General features: G+C 36.6%; 3 protein-coding genes across 3 annotated transcripts; 2 read left to right on the top strand and 1 right to left on the bottom strand.

Annotated features, from left to right (window-relative positions):
* Window positions 1-1,976: 1,976 nt before the first annotated feature.
* LOC149753094 (uncharacterized) lies at window positions 1,977-2,864 on the bottom strand. The gene has a single exon (XM_089924098.1). It carries the CDS (start codon window positions 2,862-2,864, stop codon window positions 1,977-1,979), a length of 888 nt encoding a protein of 295 aa, XP_089780224.1.
* A 4,317-nt stretch (window positions 2,865-7,181) lies between these two features.
* On the top strand, window positions 7,182-13,056 carry LOC103707634 (Sulfite exporter TauE/SafE family protein). Its single transcript, XM_008792203.6, has 12 exons — window positions 7,182-7,605; window positions 7,696-7,855; window positions 7,951-8,151; window positions 8,268-8,329; window positions 8,448-8,502; window positions 8,608-8,663; window positions 8,780-8,866; window positions 8,995-9,045; window positions 9,202-9,441; window positions 12,194-12,287; window positions 12,452-12,592; window positions 12,715-13,056. Exons 1-12 carry the CDS (start codon window positions 7,426-7,428, stop codon window positions 12,795-12,797), a joined length of 1,410 nt encoding a protein of 469 aa, XP_008790425.4. The 5' UTR covers window positions 7,182-7,425; the 3' UTR covers window positions 12,798-13,056.
* Window positions 13,057-16,766: 3,710 nt separating this feature from the next.
* On the top strand, window positions 16,767-21,396 carry LOC120107986 (cytochrome c oxidase subunit 6a, mitochondrial-like). Its single transcript, XM_039121518.3, has 4 exons — window positions 16,767-16,945; window positions 17,081-17,187; window positions 17,308-17,350; window positions 21,174-21,396. The coding sequence occupies exons 1-4, from the start codon at window positions 16,834-16,836 to the stop codon at window positions 21,212-21,214; spliced, it is 303 nt and encodes a 100-aa protein (XP_038977446.3). The 5' UTR covers window positions 16,767-16,833; the 3' UTR covers window positions 21,215-21,396.
* Window positions 21,397-22,345: the final 949 nt, after the last annotated feature.

Raw genomic sequence — 22,345 nt, forward strand, 5'->3', positions numbered from 1 at the left:
ACAATTATTTTATCAAATTTTCTATGCTATTGCTTAGGAGCTTGTTTTAAACCATAGAGGGATTTGACTAACCTACAAACTTTTCTTTCCTGTCCTTGAGCCACACATCCCTCTGGCTGATCCATATAGATCTCTTCCTCCAAATCACCATAAAAGAAGGCAGTCTTGACATACATTTGATGAATTATCAAATTATGGATTGAAGCCAGTGCAATTAAAGTACGAATTGTGGTTATCCTAGTCACAGGAGAATATGTATCAAAGTAGTCAATACCCTCTTTCTGAGAAAAATCTTTAGCAACTAATCTTGCTTTGTATTTTTCAATAGAACCATCAGGTCTTAATTTCTTCTTAAATATCCATTTACAACCTATAGCCTTACTACCAGGTGGTAAGTCAGTTAAAAACCATGTTTTATTAGTCATAAGTGAATTCATTTCACTATTAATAGCTTCCTTCCAAAACATAGAATCTAATGAGTTCATAGCATCTTTATAAGTTTTAGGATCATCTTCAACCATAAAAGTATAGAAATCAGATCCAAAATCTTTCTTTTTCCTAATTCTTTTCCCTTTACCAAGTTCATTATCATTAAGTTCATTTTCATTTTCATTGTTAGGAATAATTAGAGAATTAGATGGCGAACTACATGATGCATCATTAGATCTATCTATTACATGCTTTTCTATTTTATTCTTAAATGGAAAAATGTCTTCAAAGAAAGAAGCATCTTTAGATTCAATTATAGTATTCTTATCTATGCCATTAATATCAGAACTAATGACTAAGAACCTATAAGTAACACTATTAAGAGAATAACCAAGAAACACAGCATCAAAAGTATTAGGTCCTAATTTTCTTTTCTTGATTAAAGGAATATTAACCTTAGCCAAACAACCCCAAACTTTTACAAAGTTTAGGTTAGGTTTTCTTCCTTTCCAAAGTTCATAAGGAGATTCATTAGAACCTTTAAATGGAACCCTATTAAGCAGGAAACATGCTGTAAGCATTGCTTCCCCCCACCAAACCTCAGGTAAACCTGAGTTGGCAAGCAAAGATCTTACCATATCTTGCAGAGTCCTATTTTTCCTTTCAGCCACTCCATTAGACTGAGGTGAATAGGGAGGTGTAACTTCATGTAGAATTCCATTAACTCTACAGAATTCATTCAAGTCATTAGAGGTGTATTCTCCTCCTCTGTCTGACCTGAGAATCTTTATTCTCTTGTCAAGTTGATTTTCTACTAAAGATTTATAAGTCTTAAACATCTCAAATGCTTCATCTTTAGATTTCATTAAATAAACTTGACAATACTTAGAATAATCATCTATAAAGGTAATGAAATACCTTCTACCCCCTTTAGTCAAAGTTCCATTTAGATCACATACATCTGAATGTATTAATTCTAATAAAGTTGAATTTCTATTTATTATTTTAAATGGTTTTCTAGGTTGTTTAGATTGAACACAAATTTGGCACCTTTCCTTTTCATTTAATGAAACATTAGGCAATAAACCAGAGCTAATCATTCTTTTAATAGTATTATTATTCACATGTCCTAATCTAGCATGCCAAAGAGATAAAGAACATATTGAAAGCACAATTTTATTATTGTTATCAGAAGAAAAATCCAAAGATACATTATTTATTACATACAAGCCATCACACTCATAGCCTTTGCCTACAAATGTTCCATTCTTTGTTATAATCACTTTCTTAGATTGAAATAACAAAGAATAACCACTTCTATTTAAAAGAGATCCACTGATCAGATTCCTCCTTCCATCGGGCACATGGTACACATTAAATAGTGTAAGCACATTCCCAGACGTAAGCCTTAGAAGTACTTTTCCAGTTCCAAGCACTCGTGCCGAGGTGGAGTTCTCCATAGTTACTGTTAGGCCGCTCCGGACCTGATAAGTAGTAAAAAGGGTATGATCAGTACACATATGAACATTCGCACCTGTATCCACTAATCAATCGGTAGAGCAAATTGCCAAATTTAATTCTGGACTTAAAGTTACATACCGATCATCAGTACTAGTAGGACCAGTACTGGATAGCACCATGTTGGTTTGTGGATTTGCAGGTTGAGAAGGCGCATGTTCATAGTTCTGATACTTCTTCTTCTTCATCCGGCATACTCGAGCCATATGACCGAGTTTCCCACAATTGTAGCAAATCGGCTTCCGATCATTCTTATTGATATGGTATTTTGGCTTCATAGGTTTTCTTTTGTTTCTAGGTCCACCCTTTTCAAATTTGGAGTTCTTGAACTTATGGGTCTTATTCTGGCCTTCTACAAAGTTCACCTTGGTTAGAAGCTCAGGATTCATGAGTTGCTCATTATCTTTCTCAAGGTATTGTTCTTGGATCCTAATGGCAGACAATAGAGTTTTCATTGTCATATCCTCGGTTTTATGTTTCAGGGATAACCCAAAGTCTTTCCAAGAAGGTGGGAGCTTGTCAATGGTACAAGCAACTTGAAGGCTCTCAGTTATACCCATTCCCCTTAAGCCTAATTCATGATAAATCACTGTTAACTCATGGGCTTGATCAACTACAGGCTTGGTGTCAACCATCTTATAAGACAGGAATTGACTAGCAGCATACTTGTCCATTCCGGCATCTTGGATACCATATTTCTTATTAAGATCATCCCAAATCTCCTTGGAGGTTTTAAAAGTGCAGTAGACATCAAAAAGGGGATCAGTAAGATAGGACAGAATCCTTCCCCTACACAGGTAGTCTTTCTTCTTAAATTTCTCCAAATTACAAGTTCTAGCTGGTTCATTCTCTTCCTCATTTGGAGGAGAGTCAAAGATTATGGAAAATAACCCAAGTGTGGTTAAGAAGATTTTCATCTTCTGTCTCCAACGTTTAAAGTTATTTCCATTAAATTTTTCAGGAGGAACCGGGTCACTTGCATTGGCTATTGGGGTAACTCTAAGTACTAGCCTATTATATGTAGGAAATAATCTACTTCAAGAATGTTGGGAATAAACTGTCCCAGAAAATTTTAAATCTATAATACTCTATTTCAACAAATAATAGGCAGAAATAGGCTTAGAGAAAATAAATAGAGAAAGTGGAAAAATGGAACCCGAGATGCTGAGGCGTGGTATGTTGGTCACTTTCCTTGAAGTAGATTTCGCCGCCTTACAGTGCACTAGGCTTAGATGGCGTTCTACTCCTGAGATACAACAGCCTCTCGCACTGTTCCTTTTGCCTCAATGATTTGCACGGATCAAAGAAGCCTTCGAACCCAGAATCAGTATGCAGCAAGCTCGTTGATTGAAAGAAAAATAGCAAACAGGGAGAATAGAAGTTCTCTGCTTTCAAATTATATATATCTATCCTGTCTAATCCGAAGAGGTCTATTTATAGACTTCTTCGGGACAGACGCGACCCAAAACCGATCCAACAGTCAAAATCGGTAAGAAAGTTTGAAAAAACACTGGGAGTATGGCCAGCGGATGCGAGGTCGGTTGCGAAGAGGTGCTAACGAGGAAGCGACGTGGCTCCTCGTGCTATGGGTGCGAGGCACGGCCCACGCACCTCTTGGCTCATCGTATCCATTGTCCGACCTCGGCTCCTCTGGGCTCATCACACCTGTGGTCCGACCTCAGCCTCGGCTCTTCGCGCTTCAGTTGAGGTGGGTCGGACGAGCACAGGCACACAGAACCTCGGACGAGCAGGGCCGAGCGAGCACAGGCACAGGCGCAAAGAGTCTCGGACGAGCAGGTCGGACGAGCACAGGCGCACATAACCTCGGACGAGCAGGGGCAGGGCCCAGCGAGCACAAGCACATGCGCAAAGAACCTTGGCTCGGACAAGCACAGGCACAGCTTGGCTGCAGAGAATTTCGACTCGGATAAGCACAGGCACAGAGAACCTCGGCTCGGACAAGCACAGGCCCAACGAGCACAAGAGAACCGAGCTCAGCTCGGACAAGCACAGGCCCAACGAGCACAAGAGAACCGAGCTTTACGTAATAGAAATAAAAAGGAGGGAATGGGGAATCGAACTTGTTATCTCATCCCCACCCAAACAACGCACCAACCACCAAGCCAAACTCCCTTGTTAACATATATGTATAATATATATATTTTAAGTATGAAAACTTTTAATCATTATTTAATAAAAATCTAACAAAAATAAATTTTGCAGTAGCATTTTTTTTTTATTTTTAGTAAATGTACTATTGAGAGGTTTGGTGTGAATATATTCATACATATATATGATTATGCATGTGGAAACTTAACAAGCAGACATACACAGGCATACACTTACATATATGCATATGTTATATATATATATATATATATATATATATATATATATATATATATATATATATATATATATATATATATATATATATATATATATATATATATATATAATGATGAATGGTGTGGACCTTCAATTTAGATATTTTATTATTTATTTTGACATCGAAAAAAGTAAATATTCTAGAGAAAAGCATAGTCCATCTCTCTCATATATGTATTCTATGTATGTGTATATGTATATATGTATGTATGTATGCATAGATAGATGGATATGTATGGATGTATACGTACACGTATGTGTGTGTGTGTGTATATATATATATATATATAGCTATTGTAATGCACATATAAGACTCACTCATCAACATATTGTAACCTATGGCACAACTAGAATAACTTATCTCTCATTGTCTCTACATAATGAGATCTATTATTTTTGTGAGACCCGAACATTTGTGAAACTACAACTAGTATATCCTCGTGTGTATAGAACACGTGCTAGCATAAGGCATGTGTGACATGTCCCTTATATTTGATCAAGACATAACAAATAAATGCTAGCTAGAACTAGAGCCATTTCATAGATAGATTAGCTACCTTCATATATGATGCTAGACCACATATAATATCAAAAGCGCTTATAATTCAATAAGCCATACAACCACAAATTATTGGAACGGTTGATGAAGACATTGTAAATGAGAGTCATGCCTGCAAGAATCTTGATGACACATCACAATAATCCATAAACCCATGGAATTTTGTTGCGTGGCCCGTCCATGTCGGTCCCTTTCTATGTGTAATGGTGTCTGTAGGCAGGAAATTGTCCATTTGATGTTGCTTTTACCGGGTCCTTTTGCCCAAATGTGACATCCATACAGGAAGGACTAATCAAAATCAAGTATTTGTTCAACAAGCTCTTTGTTTGTAGGTATCATTAAGATAAACAATCATAAATAGACACGTTATTCATATACCTCAATTTCCAATTTGTTTGACCCGTCAATATTTGCACCACTAGCTTATAAACATAATTAAACCTTGCACCCGTAGAACCCAATGTTTTTGGGATAGAAAAATTTTTTTGAGTAAAATTTGACAATATTATAGTTGTGTACGATTTTAGATATTATAGTTGCTATATTGCAAGTACAATCTTAATATATCAGCTCAGAGCAATATTCAAAAATTATGGTTCTTGATGTGATTTTCAATTTTAATATTTATACCAAATTATAAAATTCTTTTATTGTATTATATTGTATTAGGTTTTTGAGATTTTATTATTATATTCTATTATATTTAGTCGCTCGAGATTCAACTTGTATATAAAAAGTCATGAATGAAATAAAAAAATTAAATCTCATTTCTGATAAACATAATGACAATGGTGTACAAATTAATGATTTTGTCTGATAAACTATATTGCCACATCAACTGTCCTTGTACCCGCTTCATGTATAATGGATTATACTGCGACGTACATCAAGCAATAATGCAATGTTCGGTTTGGTCCCTTAAATTGTCTCACGTTACTCTTGATTGGGACCGTTGACCACTTGAATTTTAGCAGCCAAAACAGTGATATACGTTGATTTCTGGCCACTTGTTTCGACCTTTAATTTGTTGCATACCAAGCTCTAGGTTATTTCAATTTAAACTAAAAGTTTGAACAAGAACATGATATATCTATCTAGAAAATATCTAATATCGTTAAAAAACCAAGATCTAAACCAAGATCTGCACTTGCTTATCTAAAAACGGTCGACCAGATTCTACGGATAGCAGAATTCCACTTGGAAGCACCAAAAAAAAAGAAAGAAAGAAAAAAGAAAAAAATTGATTGGTAGTAGTGTTCAAATAATTGCATACCCCTTGTAAATAGGATGATCGGATGATCGGTTGTTGGAATGAAGCCAAACAAAATATATGGGAGAAAGCGTTTTGTTTGGCAAGGAATAAATGATGGATGTAAGACGGCGATCGCCTACATAAATTGAGGTGGACATGGAGCTCGTACATTTTCCACCATGGAAGAGAAAGAGAAAGAGAATTTGAAGAGGTAATGCCCTCCTCTATTTGTCTTTATCTATATAAAACTTTAGGGGTATATGGAAGACTAAATTGTGACAGGAAGAGGGGGGGTCCATTTGCTTTTTTTTTAATATATATACATTTTTTATTTATTTTTTTTTGAGAAAACTCACCCCATAAAAGGTAGAAGTTACTTAGGTTCCAGCAGAACCATAATATAATTTTCATAGGTGGAATTTTAAGAGTTATGCCTTGATTTTTTGTTATGATCTGGATAAGTATTGTATATATATTTTTATTATATTAAAGAGGAGTCATGGATCGACAAACAAGTGTGAAAAGTTAGTACATATCGTGGGGCTCTAGCTTGAAAAGTTAGTACTATATTTTAAGTGTGATTCTAGTAGATCTGAACCACTTAATATTTTTTTTTTCTAGCTTGAGCATGTGCAATCTATGTATTCTAATATTCAATATACGATGTACACCTTATGATGCAGACCCGTCTTACACCAAACCACCACGAGGATGAGTTTTAGTTGTCTTTCGCTTCTAAATTCAAATGGTCATAATCTTTATAAAAAAAAAAATTAAAATAAAAATCCAATCAAAAACAAAAATTTAAAATAATACAAGTTCATAATATAATATAATATTTGAGAAGAAAGTGAAAATATAAATAAATACAGTTGGACGTATGCATATGAACAGTTGCGATAATGTGACAAGAGGAGCATGTGCCGCCACAACCGCTTTGCTGGCAAACCGCGGAACCACGCGGACCACGCTTTGCTGGCCCCCTCCCTCCTCTTAATTACCTTACTTAATTTCACTTACCCCTAAATTTTAGACGCCAAGATAGGAAATAAACTAATGCATGACGTTACTTCCAGTTATAAATATTTCCTCCTTACCTCCTTCCATCGGCATATTTTCTCTAAGAGTAGGACTCTCCTTCCCCTCCCGTTCTCCACAATCCACAGGAGTCTTCTTCCAAAACTCTTATCCTGCAAGAAGAGTCCAAACACAAGAAGAAGGATAAAAACGGAGGGGTTTTGAGTTCGTAAAACGAGAGGAGGAGTTTTGTTCAAGTCTGATGGATGGCATTAGCTATGGCTTCATCAACAGCAGCGGCACCAAGGGATTCATTGCTTATCTCCTTGCCGCCTCCTCTATAGCCATAGCCGCCGCTTTCTTCGTCTCTAGCAAATATTCTTCCGATGGATCTCAAAGCAACCTCCTTGCTGCCTCGTCCAAGGACACCAGAGTTTGGCCGGTGAGGACTCTTGATCTCTTATTTCCATTCTTTTCCACCTGTCCTATGCGATATTGTGACAAGGTGTTTGATGTGGGACTGGACAAACAGGAGCTGGAGTTGAATTGGAGGACCATCTTGGCGACGATCATTGGCTTCTTGGGCTCAGCCTTCGGCACGGTGGGCGGTGTCGGGGGCGGTGGCATCTTCGTCCCCATGCTTAATCTCATCGTCGGCTTCGACACCAAGGCTGCCGCCGCCCTCTCAAAATGTATGCTTTTACAGTTCTTCGGTGCTGGATCACAGTGGATCATGCCCACAAGGCTTGTTATGCGTATGATCGTTTTTTGTTTCTTTGTCTCTTAGGTATGATCATGGGAGCGTCTGCATCGTCGGTGTGGTACAATCTTCGGGTATCGCATCCTTCGAAGGAGGTGCCGATCATAGACTACAACCTGGCGCTGCTGTTCCAGCCCATGCTCATGCTGGGAATCACTATCGGTGTAGAGCTAAGTGTAGTGTTTCCCTACTGGCTCATCACTGTTCTCATTATCTTTCTCTTCTTGGGTTAGTTTTCAGACTCCGAACCTCTTAAGTTCTTCTGCAGGATACTAATAGTCAGATACAAAAGATGGTAATGATGAACATGTAGTTAATGGCAATGATGTTTGTAAATACTTTAGGTACTTCATCAAGGTCTTTCTTCAAGGGAATTGAGATGTGGAAGCAGGAAACCATGCTCAAGGTCTGTTTGTTTCTTCTTTTCTTTTCTCAGAAGTTGGAGAGTAATGTTAGCAAGAAGAAGATTGATTCTTTTTGAACTGTAGTTCTTAATCGACCCGTAAATCTATGACCGAGTGCAGATGGAGATGGAGAAGCAAGAGCAGGAGGCCAAGTCTGAATTTAATGGAAATGATGGTTAGTCTTCCCTTTTTTACAAAAAGGAACCAATGTTATAGATGCTTAACCAATTAGCCATTCCAATTGCTTGATTTGATTTTAACGCTTTTTTTTTTGAAGCAGTTATCATTGATTCAGAATACAGGCCTCTACTTCCTCAGCCAGAGAAATCAGGACTTGTAAGTGAAAAAATTCATATATCTGAAACAAGAGAAAAAACACTAAACTACTCATATGACACAGTATCATCTATCTGTTTATTGGTTAATTGAATTATTTTCTTTAATTTTTCAAGGATATATTGCTCTTCAACATAAGGTGGAAGGGGATCTTGGTGCTGATGCTTGTTTGGTCCTCTTTCCTGCTCCTCCAAATCCTAAAGGCAACACTCCTAAGCTTTTAACTCAGTTTCTCTTGTTCTTTACCTATATTCTGACAGATTCCTTCCTTTTTCTACCCTCATTTTTCTCTCTTGAATGAATTACTCACAATGATTTGGTGTGGCCGCAGAACAATTCAGAAGTCTGCAGTCCTTTCTACTGGGTGGTCAATATCTTGCAGGTGGGGGACCTCAACCTCAACTAATTTGCCTAATTTCTCTTATTCATCTGTATTACTTTTAATTTCTCTACAATGATTATATTATAAAAATAATAATTTATTGTAATTAAAAAGGATTAGTTAGTAATTTCTTGTTTAATTTGATTAACTTGACAGTTTCCAATTGCCTTGAGCGTTTTTGGATGGGAGGCAGCAAAATTGTGGAGGGAGAGCAGGGAGAGGAGGATGTGTGGGAACTGGGAATGTGTTTGTGAGGCCTCCATTGAGTTTCGTAGGTGGCAGCTGCTCTTATGTGCCTTCTGTGGCCTCCTTGGTGGCACTGTTGGGGGACTCCTTGGTTCTGGTGGTGGCTTCATTCTTGGCCCTCTACTGCTTGAAATTGGAGTCATTCCTCAGGTTTGGAATACCTTCCTTGTTTAATGAATGCAATTTTATCTTAAAAGTCAAAAAATATATTCAACAATGTTGCTTAATTAACTTACCACTCTTTCATGGTCATTGTTAGACTAAGGCGTTTTCAAAAAGCTGTCTTTGTTGAATATCTTACTTTGGGACAAGATTTCTATTTTTTTTCTTGAATTCTTTTATCCTCAGTCTTCATGATTCTCACTGAGGCTCAAAGCATGAAGAATAAGGAGGGTTTTGTCCACATGAATATATTGTTCAAGAAAAGGTCTGTAATCCAATATAATAATTATGGCTCTTTATGTAGTGATATCATATATGTTACTTAGATACTTTCATCTAGGACCTTTGTAAATTAATCTTGGTCAGAGGAGTCATGTCTAGTATAATAGCAAAACTAAAACCAGTGGAGGTTGTTTAAATGAATACTTCTTATGGTTAATTCCTCTCCAACATCATTGGCTTTGATTCATTTATAAAATTGTATATTTATTCTAAATCCAGCAACAAGCAATTGCATGTACCATGTTGCATGCGTGGGGTCATAACATTGAGTTGTCACTTAGACACCAGTGGATATATTGTTTAACTGATCTCTTTGGGAAAGCAGACAACCTTTTAACCTTTGGTGCTAGGTGCCAATGGTAACACACCACAAGCAAATACCTTTTCTTCTATTTACCTTTGCTGTAACCCTTTTCATGGTATTCTTCTGTTGATAAAATTGATGTTAGGCACCGAGAGAGTTAGATGAAAGTTCTTTTCGAACTACCCTACAAGAACTTGAATCTTTACACTTGCAGATCATGATCGACTTGATCTGGTCTTTGCTCAAATTCTTTGAGCTGATGCTTATGGAGTTTGTGCATATCTGGCCTTCTTAGTTCTTCCGTAGAAAGAGTCTTACTCTTTTTGTTTCTTTTAGCTTTGCACCTCCTTGTATCAAAAACAAAAAAAAAAAGAGGCGTTTGTATTCATCCTTTGTGACAAAGAGGAGGAGTACGTCTATAGGATTTCCTTGTCCTTTGAGTTCAGAGTTGTCTTATGGAAAAGCTGTAGTGGTCCGTCCCTATGTAAGTTTGAATGAATAATTGCTTAAGAGTTAGGACAGCTAGCCAAGCTTCGCCAATGGGAAAATGACAAGTTTATAGTACAAAAGAATGGTGACATGAAAAGGTTTTGTAATATATAAAGTAGCAACTGTACCTTGATATAGTTTCGAATCATGTGAATGACCGGCCCACATGTGATAGCACCCATTGTCATAGCACCCATGCATATTGTTAGCCATAGCGGTCCCTACGATGATCCTATGCGACATCGATCCCAAATCACCCTCACTTCTTAAATCACTGCTTGACACGATGCGAAACCCGTCTTTGAGGACGGGTTTTCAAGATGACATTAGGGCGGCAATCTTAGACTAAAATTTGGAAACAGAAATATCCATCAGTCTAACTGAAAAAATTAGTATACAATATTATATATATATATATATATATGATATATATTATAATATATTATTAATCATATTATTATTCAATTATATTTTTAAATTATAATAGAAATATATTATTGCATTTTATATATATATATATTATGAAATTATCTAATATATTGCTTCTATTTGCCTTATGTTATAAGTATAAATAAAATATTAATTCTATAATTCTAATTAATATATTTTTATGGAATTTATCAGGGATTGTTTTAGTATTATATGATCAATCTTTTTGGATTCATCGAATACCAAATAGGTTATTAGTCGGGGATATTTAAAAATTGGAACATAGCACACCAAACATAGTGATCTTAGATCATTAAGGATTAGATTATTCTAGGATAAGGATCATTAGTGATCTAAAATTTCTTTAGTAGTCCCATTTAGGTCACCAAACACCGCCTATCAGTCCATAAACCGCTTAAATGTTGGCCAAGGTACATCAACATAATCTAGGCCCTGCATTGTTGCGGCTGCTAATTTTCCACCACAACATTGGATCATACAATCCATCCCATAATGCGCGAGATCCAAGGCACGTGAAACATAGGTTTTGCATGATAAAACTCATAAAACGTCACACCTTTTGGGGGGTTATTTTCAACTTTGACTATGATCTGTTTCACATGTTAAGAATTCATGCTTGTATTGTTTCATGAAGTGGATCTCATACATGCCTTGAAATAATATTCATCGAAATTAACAATCAATTCACATCTATATTCCATAAAAGCCGAACCAATCTCATGCGAGAAGTCCCAAGCCCTAAGTCTACACTGGGAAGGCATCAAAGATGATACTAACTGCATCTCTGTTATTGTTGAAATTTTAAATGGTATGCTCCTTGGGTTGATAAAATAATCTGGAGATCAATTTTATTCTTCATGTTTCCTATCATTTCTACATTAAGAAAATAAAGGGTACAAAAGCCAACATGTGAGCAAGCATCAGAGGACATAAATTCCACTTCTTCCATTAGGCTTTTTTTTTTTTTGAAAAAAGAGAACAGGTGGGAGTGCCACCTCAATTTTCAGTTAAGACTATAAAATGTTACAGAGGCTGGAGTAAAGCAAACCTCCACTAAATTCTATGACACATCTTAGGTAATCCAATTTGGGTCTCAACACATTAATCAAAAAATGTTTGATCTTGCTTTCCTTTTTTTTCCCTTTATACAAGTATAGTTATGAAAATGGAATGCTAAACTAAGCTTTAATGGATTTTCTCTGGTGGTTTTGGTAGGTTGCAAGCGCAACAGCAACATTTGTCATGATGTTCTCCTCATCCCTCTCAGTTGTGGAGTTCTACTTTCTCAAAAGATTTCCCATTCCTTATGGTATGTGCAATATACTTCCATCCTTCATCACAAAAACACCTCAACTTCATCAACAATGATAGTAGCCATTGTAGTATAATCAGTTAAATTAGCAACAGCATTAGTTTACACCAAAATCTTCCATCAAGGAAGTAGTTAACAACCACACCTTGTTATTGCTGCAGCACTCTATCTCATTGCGGTGTCTGTGATGGCTGGATTCTGGGGGCAATTCTTTGTCAGAAAGTTGATTAAGATTCTCAAAAGACCATCCATCATCATTTTCATCCTATCCTCTGTCATCTTTGCCAGTGCTCTTACCATGGGTAACCAATATAGATTATGCACTTTTGAGCTTACTACTTGTCCTTGAGAAAAATATTTAGGCTTAAGAACAATGTTGGATGCGTCTCGTAACATCTTCTTTTTTTTCTTTTTCCCGTTTTAGGTGTTGTTGGAACTGAGAAGAGCATCTTCATGATTAAGCAGGATGAATATATGGGATTTCTTGACTTCTGTGAGAAATATTGAAAATGAAGAAATATGCGGAAGAGTGTGGGTCAACACCTAGTTGACCTGATCATTTCCACCATGAATCAATAAAGGATTCAGAATCCTGGAGAGTGTTAGCTCCTTGCTGACCTCCAAACCATCTGCACTTCAAAGTGAAATTGCTTCATTCACCAATTACTATGCAATTATTGTATTCAGTCATTATTGATTAGTGTGTGAATTGTGATGTGAATTTTGGAGCTTTGGAAATAAGTTGCCCGATGATTCACTTGCAGCATGATCTCATGTTATTGTGATTGATTCAGATTGAAAAGGAGAATGATAGTAAGTTATACTTGAAAATAAATATAAACCTAAATAGAAGATTATGTTGTTGCTCTTATGTAATCCCTCGATGAACATGAAAATCTCTTGTAAACAGCCTTTATTTTCTTTTTCCTTTTTCCTTTTTCCTTTTTCCTTCTGCCTCGGGGGAGAAAGATTGAACAAAGCCCAACCAGCTTCATTCAGGTAGTTACACTGAAAATTATTACGAGAATGCGTGCAAATAAATTGTATATCGGGACATAGCATTTCCAGCAGCTGAGTTGTTCACAAATCTCAAAACTTTCTTTGGGAAAAAAAATGCTCCAGATGCAACGAGGCATTTTTTTCAAAGGAAAAAAGAAACCAAGAGGAAGCATGACCGAAATTGGGGTGAGCATAGGACCAAATCGATCAGGAGTCTGTTAGGTCACCAAAATACAAAACATGGTGACATTAATAAGTCAACCAGTTAGCAACCTTATGATAAGATATTTAAACTTCATTGACCATAATATTTAGAAATTAAAAGAGATTTTGTTAAATTGATATTGCTCCTTAGCTTAGAGATAGCTAACTATTACATTGCTCTTTCCTCAACGGATAGGCGTGAACTACAGTGGTCGTTTTCAGATCATGATGCCTTCTGATGTGAGCTTCTTCCACATTGAGGAAAACATTAAGGGATTCAGGTCTCCCATGGATGTACAAGACATCATCCGATTCCATCTTCTTACATACATCATCCTAGAAGAATGCCCAACCCCTCTACAAATGAAGCACACTAGGCCATTTCTACAATCTCTCTTAGGATGGCCAAATTTCGTACATCAGAAGCAGGCACTTGGTTTAAAGAGGGGTCGTTATTTCTGGAAACCAGGCGGAGGGAGGTCAATAACCAGCAGAGTAAATGCCTTCCACCTGTTTCTGGTTAAGGTAGGTGGACATTAAATGAGGTTTCTTAAACAACTGTACCCAAGATTCAGGAGCATGAATTGGTCTTGAAATCTTGGGTATGCGGTCATGGCAGTCTTGCGATAAGCATTCAATGCAGGTCCCGGATGCTTGCCAGGTACACCCTCCTCACAAGCAAAGGAATAACCGAGTAAGATTGATTTGAAGATAATTGGCCACGAAAACACCCTTGGTGCGGAGGGTTGAAGCTAGAATGACAATATGGGAAAGCAAATCCTTGTCTTTTAGAGGAGGTTGAAGTTAATCAACTCCATACTCACATCTCTTCTTATTTACTTTATGTCGATTTACAAGCTTTCGGCATGCGTGATCAAGAAAATTAATAAATATGGAAAATCTTTTCAATGGTCAAACTCTTTGAGTTGTTATGGAGTATCATGTAAGGTTAATTGGAGTATAGATTGTCATCGAAAAAAAGATAAAAGTTTGGGAGTCAAGGATCTGGCTGAATTTAATGTGTCTCTATTATCAAAGTAGGATGGAGGTATCATTTAAATGATCCAGAATTTTGGAGGAAATAGGTACAATTTGCCTATTATAGAAAAGTCAAATTATCTATGAGTTAGAAACCTATTAGAAGGTGTTCTAATCGTTGGCGTGATGTCATTAACGCTCTTCCTGCCTTTTGGAATAGAGCTCATTTAAAATTGGCAATGGACATAATAGGAAAGATCCTTGGGTCTGTGATGCACCCCTTTAATTCCTATTTCCAGCTTTATACAATTTTAGTAGGAGAAAAAATGGCACTATTGTTGATCACCATAACCCACATTCCCACATTCTATATCTTGGAGGCTTAGGAGGCCAGCCTTTGCCTCCTTGGAAGCTCGAACCCAATTCATTAATATTTCCTCTCTCTTGATTTCGATCACTCTTAATCAGGTAGAAAATCAAATATGTTGGAAATTGAGTACTAACGGGTCCTTTTCCACAAAATTCCTTTACTATTTCTTGAACACAAGGGGTATCAAATGTAGATTTGCTTACTCATTGTGGAAGCTTTCAATATCACTTAAAATCAAATGTTTTCTTTGGTTATGCGATAATACAAATGAGAGTGCTGATCATCTCTTCCGCATCTGTAAGTTCTTTTCCACTATATGGAAGACCATTTATTCTTTTCTTGGGATGCTTCATCCTCAACTAAGTTTTGAAAATCTATGCATTGATTAGAGGTTGAATCATTTTACAAAATGTGCTCAATCGACCATTCTTATGCTGATTGCTACTGGATGTTGGACCTGTTAGAAGGAGCAGAACTCCCGAATTTTCTTAAATAAAAGATCTTCAATTGCGTCAAGTGCTATAGAGGGACTTACAAATTTCAATGACTGGTCGGGGCTATGTGATCCCAATATGCAGATGGAGTTGGGAAGAATCTGGTTCAAAGTGAAGAATGTTGTCTTTAAGCTTGTGGATGACTAAAGAAGTTGAACAGAATAGTAGATGAATTTCAAATCAGTTGGATTGCTATGCTAATTTTTCCATAGAATGCTCTCATTTCAAATTGTTCAAACATAGGATCCTATTTTTCCTTGACAGCATGATTTTGCCTTGGTTGTATATGATGAGAATTCCAGCCTGCATCTTTTATGAAATGTCCTCTTGAAAATTAATTATAATTAGAGCATATTATGTTCTGACTACTATTCAACAACGAGCTTTAACTTTACAATCTTAGAGTTTTTAGCTTAATCACATTTTACTCCTCTCTTCATTGTACATAGTCCCCTATGTATATGTTTTTTCTCAATAAAATCTGGGCGGCCTTATTTTTGGTCCTCTCTTATCATCAAAAAAAAAAAAAAAAAAAGAGCACCAGTCCTCATAGCGTCTAGGTCTCCGAACAGCTTCTCTGCCTCCCTGGAAGGAAGAATGACTTCCTAGAAGTGTTTCCACCTCAATGGTAGCTCAAATGGGACCTCTACCCTTGAACCACTTTCCCAGCACCAGGGGGCAGTCGGATGGACCATTCCATCCCCTTCACTGCTCTTAAAGTCTCCAGGGATCAATACAACTCCAAGAAATTGTGGCATACTAGCTGGAATATTTAGTTGCTAAGCCAACTTCAGAAGGCCAGAGAACTCTTCATGTGCAAGCAATAGAACTCTGAATCATGTTTCCAAGTAAGAATAAAAAATTTTATAATTACTTCCTATATTTTTTTAAAAAAAAATTTAATATTATTTTTAAAATTATATTCCTTTTGTAAGAATTCAAGAGGAAAATTTTCTTCCTGCAGGACCAGTTGGTGATATTATCAACATTTTATTCTAGCATCTCCTTATAGTCCATTGACATCAACTTATATCACCAATCTTGACATGCTTCCTGTGGTAACTAATGGTGTGCAATCCTGAACTATAAGATAATCTTTTCTATAGTGATACTAGAACAAACTTGACCATCTTCCTCACATATCATGTCAACGACTTACTAGATTTGTCTAGGTCTAGAAGATCTAGAATTGCATTTCAAGAGAGATTTTTATTTTCCTTTAACAGGGGGGAGAGAGAGAGACAGATCATTGGCATAAAAATATTTCAAAGTCCAGGGCTGTGAATTGTCAACTAGTGTTGACTGATAACCTCTACAAATAAAGATAGTTGATTAACAAGGAAATTTAGACAACCACTATTAAGGTTAAAACCACAGCCATTAATCACCGTCACGCCATCATAGCCGTTCATTATTTGTTCTCACGTGCCGGCAGGCCAGAACTGATAGAAAAGAAGCCCCACGGGAGAGGGCGAGACGAAGGCAAACGACGATCGTGATGGCGGCGGCGCGGTATGGACTGCGAGTGCTTCTGCGCGGCGGAGCGTTGCGGAGTAACCCCGCCGCCGGAAAGAGGAGCTTCTCCTCCTCCCCCCTCCACGACGACGCTCGTATGTGCTTTGTATCCCTTTTTCCGTTTTCTTTCCATTCGGAATAGATTCCATTTGTTCGATCTCTTTGGATTAGGGTTATGGTTTGAGTCTCTTGGAATGAGAACTTCTTTTGATCCGATTCGATCTTGGCAGATGAGACGGCGAAATGGGAGAAGATAACGTATGCGGGGATCGTCACCTGTACTGTGCTCTCGATCTATAACCTCTCCCAGGATCACCCCCACCATCCCGAACCCCCGGTACTGTTTTATTTTCTGAAAAAAAGATAATTCATTTTTTGATCATGTTTTTAGTAATTATGCTGTTGAAATTAAGCATTCACTGATATTAGATCATAAAAAAAAAATGTTATTTCGCAGGCTTATCAATATTTGCACGTCCGTAACAAGGAGTTCCCTTGGGGTATGCTTTGTTATCTTTCTTTTCTTGTTTTTCCTTTTCTGAATAATTGTTATGATGACTTGTGTTTTCTGTTCGATTTTTGATATTGTGTCATCCATCATCATATGTGAAAAAGTTCGATTCTTGATATTGTGTCATCTATCATTATATGTGAAAACCGAAGGAAGGATTTGGGGCCAGCATAGTACGTCTTTTAAATGTTGGAAATGTTTCTTTTGATATGTTGTTGATGTTTAACTGATCCTTTTGTATCATGTTGATTTATTACGCAGTTGATGTTTTCTGAATTGTTGCTTATAAATCCATTTTGCCAATTGTTTGAGTCAACCATGAGGCCATCGTAAAATTGAATACGAAATTTGATTATCTCTAGTAAGAGGCATGCACCTATTATATGCTATAGTTAAAGTTTGAGAGAGCTTCATTGAATTGCAAACAGTGGTTCTGAGTTATGCCCAGTGTTTCTTCATATTTTTCTATCACTAGAATCTTGTGTTTTTCCAAATTAACCACAACAACCAGATCTATGACAAGGTTTGCTTATTTAACATGCAATTTATCTTCCCATGCTTGAACTTTTGAGGGGTGCATCTTTGGATGGAACACGTATTTTCTTAATCATTCCTTTTTATTTGTCCTTTTGAGAGTCAGAATTAGTGAAAGAGTCTAGGTTTCTTTCCTTGATATTATTTTTCTTCTTTTGATGGTAATTATTATGACTGTTTAGCGCATCAGATGTCTATTTTTGGCATTTCTTCTGCCTTTCTACATGTATTTTGGCTTTTCTTTTACTACATTGTGGAACCCAAATCTATTTAGTATTTATCAAGCCTTATTTTTTTTAAAAAAAATAAAGGACAAGTGTTGTAATCAGAATAATGTTTATTTTTTGTATGCTTGAATTAGATATCAACCTGATCATTCATGGCATTCTGATTTTAGATTTCCATTATGTGGATTCTGAGGACCTGACTTGATCCTACTCATATCCATATAAATTAGAAGGAATTCTTAATAATCTTGCCACTGAAGTGGATCAGGCTCCATGGTATTTTTGTAATTTAGATTGGTCAGTTGACAATTTATCCTGATAGGCTGACTTCGTGTGAGGCGACAATTTCTCTAGCGGTCATGTTGCTTCGCATTAGCACGTTCTAATGACTCAGTGGGACTGTAGTGTTACATGGTTGGGTGATTTTATGGGAGATTTATTCAGAAAAATGACTTGTTCCAGGAAGATAACTCTTAGGAGGCTAAGGACCGTTGAGAAATCTAGGCAATGCCTTGTTTTGGCTTCTTCATTTATTCGTAGCAGTCCAGATTGTTAGCATCATTTGGACAAGCAATTAGAGGAGTCCCAAACTGTAGCTGAACTCCACCACAATTTGGGTGGATCAAGATTGTTTAAGGCCACACAATCTCTTCACGTACTGGGACATATCTAGACACCAATAGGTCTTCGCTCATTTTCCTTGCCTTATATCTTCCCCTTAAACTCTATTGCACATTACAAACTCGGGTTTGGTATGGTTCTAATTATTATGGATTCTGTTGTTACGGGTGTGACTCAAATAAAAAAAATAATTTAGGGGACTATTTTATCTTTTCTTCGTTTTCCTGCCCCCTAGGATTATTTGGTAGTCACCATCCTTCCAGACATTTCTAATGTTATACTTCTATGCTATTTTTACATCGCGTTGGCTTTGTTTAATGTATGTAGAATCTGATCGCTGTTTCTCTACTTACTGGTTTTCTTTTGCAAACTTAAAATTAGTTTCAGATCTTCTAATTAGCTTGGAAGTTTTGGTCTATAATTTCTCATGTACATATGCGGTTTTCTATATCACCGTGGTGCAGAGAGCATGCCATTGTTTTCTTGTTCAGTCATGTATTTCCTAATCACCTTGTATGAAATGTGACTGATGTGTATCTCTCTGTTTCCAGTCTGGATGTTGCAAAGTAGTCTAGTTTTGTCATTTAAAGTTCATGCCAAAAAAAGCACCATTCAATTGCTGAGACATAGTAATTTAACAACAAAGGATGTTCCTTATGCAATTGTCCAAACTCCAAAGGTCTGTGCATGACATAATGGAGTGATGACTTGTTATCTCAATGATTATGCTGATCTTGGTGTGCTCCCACCTCTTTTAAATTTTGAACAATTCACATTATATGGCTAGAAATACATATGTAGCTTGCTTTTGGGGGTTTTATTTGAATTGATGTAAAATCTGCTTTGAACTCAAAAATGACTGTTCATCTTGAATACAACTCGCCTATAGTAATGCGTACTTGATGCATATAACTTTATCTTGAATATAACTTGCCTACAGTGATGCATACTTGATAATAAATACATTACCAAATAAACATACTATAATTACAATATATTTTTGTATCTAGGACTTGGAAATGATGCACCTGACAGCTATATTCATGTTACCACTTGATGCTCTTATTTATGTGCATGAGATAGTTTAAACACCTTCAAGCTGTATCCTTGGCTCGATAGTAGGCTGTTTGTGAGTTGTTTCAGATATACTATATTATAACATGACCTTTGGTGTGGGACAGTCTATGGAAAGGAACCAATAAGGCTATTATAATGTATTGCTGGAGGAGTAGGTTTAGATGTGAAGTGTCACTAAAATTGTACTAGAAAGACAATGTTCTTGAAGCAGATAGGTGATGGGTTAAAGTTGTCTAACATAGGGTTTAGGATTTGGGGGGCTATATGGCTTTTAAGGGTGTATTGCTGGAATTTTTTATCAGAAAAATCTGATATTTGTATGACACAAATGACCTGTGGGAAATAAAGCTTCTGTGAACTATGGAGACCAATATTTTTGATCAAGAATGTTTGGAAGAAAGATGGGCTAGTGCTAGAAAAAACAAAATAGAAAAGGTGACAGAAGTAGACAACACCTAGTGGGCTTGCACCACTAAAAGAAATCTATGCCTCACACTAACATTTGAAGGTCTCACACTCATGTTGCGAAATCACACTACAAGATAATAGGAAGACATTATTCAAAACATCATTCTTCATTGCTCAACCATCCAACTCAATTATATTAAATCCTAGGATGCCTATTTGTAAACCTTGGCAAATTTTATGATCCCAAAACTAACCCCATAAGCTATGGTTTCTGTTCATGATTATTGTAGCTGACGAGTACTTTGAGCAGTACTGCTACAAAATTATACCCATGCATCAAATAAAAAATGAGATCTTTTGATCTAGTCCTTGATTCAAAATAACCTATAAAAGCTAAAACTAACTAGAGTAACAAATGCAAAAAATTGACAACTAAAACTAAGTTTGAGAGAAAACCATGTTCCTGCAGCCCATTGCCGTGTCCGGACATGATCTTTGACCGCCATCAACCATGGTCTTCTTGTTCATTTGAATAGAAAGAAACACTGTTTCCCAGCTTAAAAAAAATAATTGCATCAGCTATTAGTCAAATGCACAAATCCTTTTGGATGTAGAATGGGTTTTTTCATCTTTCTCACTGGTTTTTGATTTTTATTTTTTTTATACTATACTGTGCAGGAAACTTAGTTCCCTGATGTTCATGTTTTCTATTTTTGTTGTAGCAGTTTGATGTTGTTTCGCTATCGATAGAGTTGTAGAAAGTTGAATTTGATGCTTCTGTTTGTTTATTAATTCTCTCTCAAGTGCTATAGCTTTGTGAAGAAACTAGAGTTGAAACTTGTCCATCTGAGTTAATCTTTTTTGGTTTCCTTACAATTTTCTTGGCTGCCATTTTTTACCGAAACTATTACTTTAAATACTTGTCACTTGGTTTATGGCTTTCAGGTCCTGATGGTCTCTTTGAGAGGAAGCATGCTGAGCATTAGGGCAGCATTCCCATTATTCCTGATTTTCGCTTGGAACATTCTCAAGTTGAGAGCTTGCAAACTTGGAGCGGCTGTTCAAAGCTACTTTGCCATTACATTTGATTTGAAAAAAATATATACATATATATATAATAATATTGTCGAACCTTCTTTTTGCAAGTAAATTTATCTCTCTCTGTCAAGCTGTATGGCGTTGATCTCTTTTTGGCTGACGAACCTATTCAACTTCCTTTGGAAAGGGAGATTTAAGTCATGCTAATAAAGATATGATATCTGTGTTTTCATTTTTCCTTCCCATGACATGTTAGGCTAATGGCACGGTGTTTCTGTTTTTTGAGAGAAGGATGGCACAAGGATTCTTCTTCCCTGTTTCTAACCATTTCTAACAGTGATGTTATCTTTTTTCGCCTCTCTTGGCTGTTGCAAAGTATTGCCTTACCAATCACACTGCATTGGTTCTCCTCTTCCTTGTTTCTGAGGTTTATGAGGTTTAACCTAGCAAAAGATCCCTTGTGCAATTCCAAGGCCTCTCTTTAATTCATAATAATTCATGCAACTAGCTTTGTGAGTATCTGGATCCTACTGGAACCCGTAAAGCCATTTACAAGCCTTAGAAATCTAGTTTTAACGACGCATTTGGTATAGGAGATAAGTTAGACCAATATCACCCTGAATAGATAGTTTTAACAACGCATTTAGCATATAGGAGATGAGTCAGGGCGATATCACCCTAAACAGAGAGTTATCCTGCCAAACACCTCAAAACAGCCGCGCAGCACACTAACTAAAGTTCAAAATGTGGAATTATTTGGACAATTCTATTCCGCCAAATTGGTGGAATAGAATTGTCCTACGGAATGGAGAAAATTTATTCTCTCTAAATATGATTTTATCCTTATTTACCCTCTAAACACACCAAAAAGTGAGTGGACAATTTTGTTCTTATCATTAAATCCAAACCATCACAAAAACTGATGCATTCACTTATATCCTCCACCAATCCCTCCAAACAAATATCAAAATGGATTTACCCTAAGGAGTATAGCCTATCCCTTCTACAGTAGCGGGAATATCCCTTCAAAACTTATTCTTCTACCAAACTCAGTACCAACAAAATGCTTGCAATGTTGA

The sequence above is a fragment of the Phoenix dactylifera genome, chromosome 7 (genome assembly GCF_051530095.1).
Source record: "Phoenix dactylifera cultivar Ajwa chromosome 7, Ajwa_hap1_PhDact_Kaust_v1.1, whole genome shotgun sequence".
Taxonomy (NCBI): Eukaryota; Viridiplantae; Streptophyta; class Magnoliopsida; order Arecales; family Arecaceae; genus Phoenix; species Phoenix dactylifera.

Excerpts from the sequence above, each read along its gene's own strand:
- LOC149753094 (XM_089924098.1), bottom strand. The coding sequence starts at position 2,864 with ATGAAAATCTTCTTAACCACACTTGGGTTATTTTCCATAATCTTTGAC.
- LOC120107986 (XM_039121518.3), top strand. The coding sequence starts at position 16,834 with ATGGCGGCGGCGCGGTATGGACTGCGAGTGCTTCTGCGCGGCGGAGCG. Across the intron at positions 16,946-17,080 it reads CCCCCTCCACGACGACGCTC|ATGAGACGGCGAAATGGGAG; the intron begins GTATGTGCTTTG and ends CGATCTTGGCAG. Across the intron at positions 17,188-17,307 it reads CCCACCATCCCGAACCCCCG|GCTTATCAATATTTGCACGT; the intron begins GTACTGTTTTAT and ends GTTATTTCGCAG.
- LOC103707634 (XM_008792203.6), top strand. The coding sequence starts at position 7,426 with ATGGATGGCATTAGCTATGGCTTCATCAACAGCAGCGGCACCAAGGGA. Across the intron at positions 8,152-8,267 it reads CATTATCTTTCTCTTCTTGG|GTACTTCATCAAGGTCTTTC; the intron begins GTTAGTTTTCAG and ends TAAATACTTTAG. Across the intron at positions 8,330-8,447 it reads AGCAGGAAACCATGCTCAAG|ATGGAGATGGAGAAGCAAGA; the intron begins GTCTGTTTGTTT and ends GACCGAGTGCAG.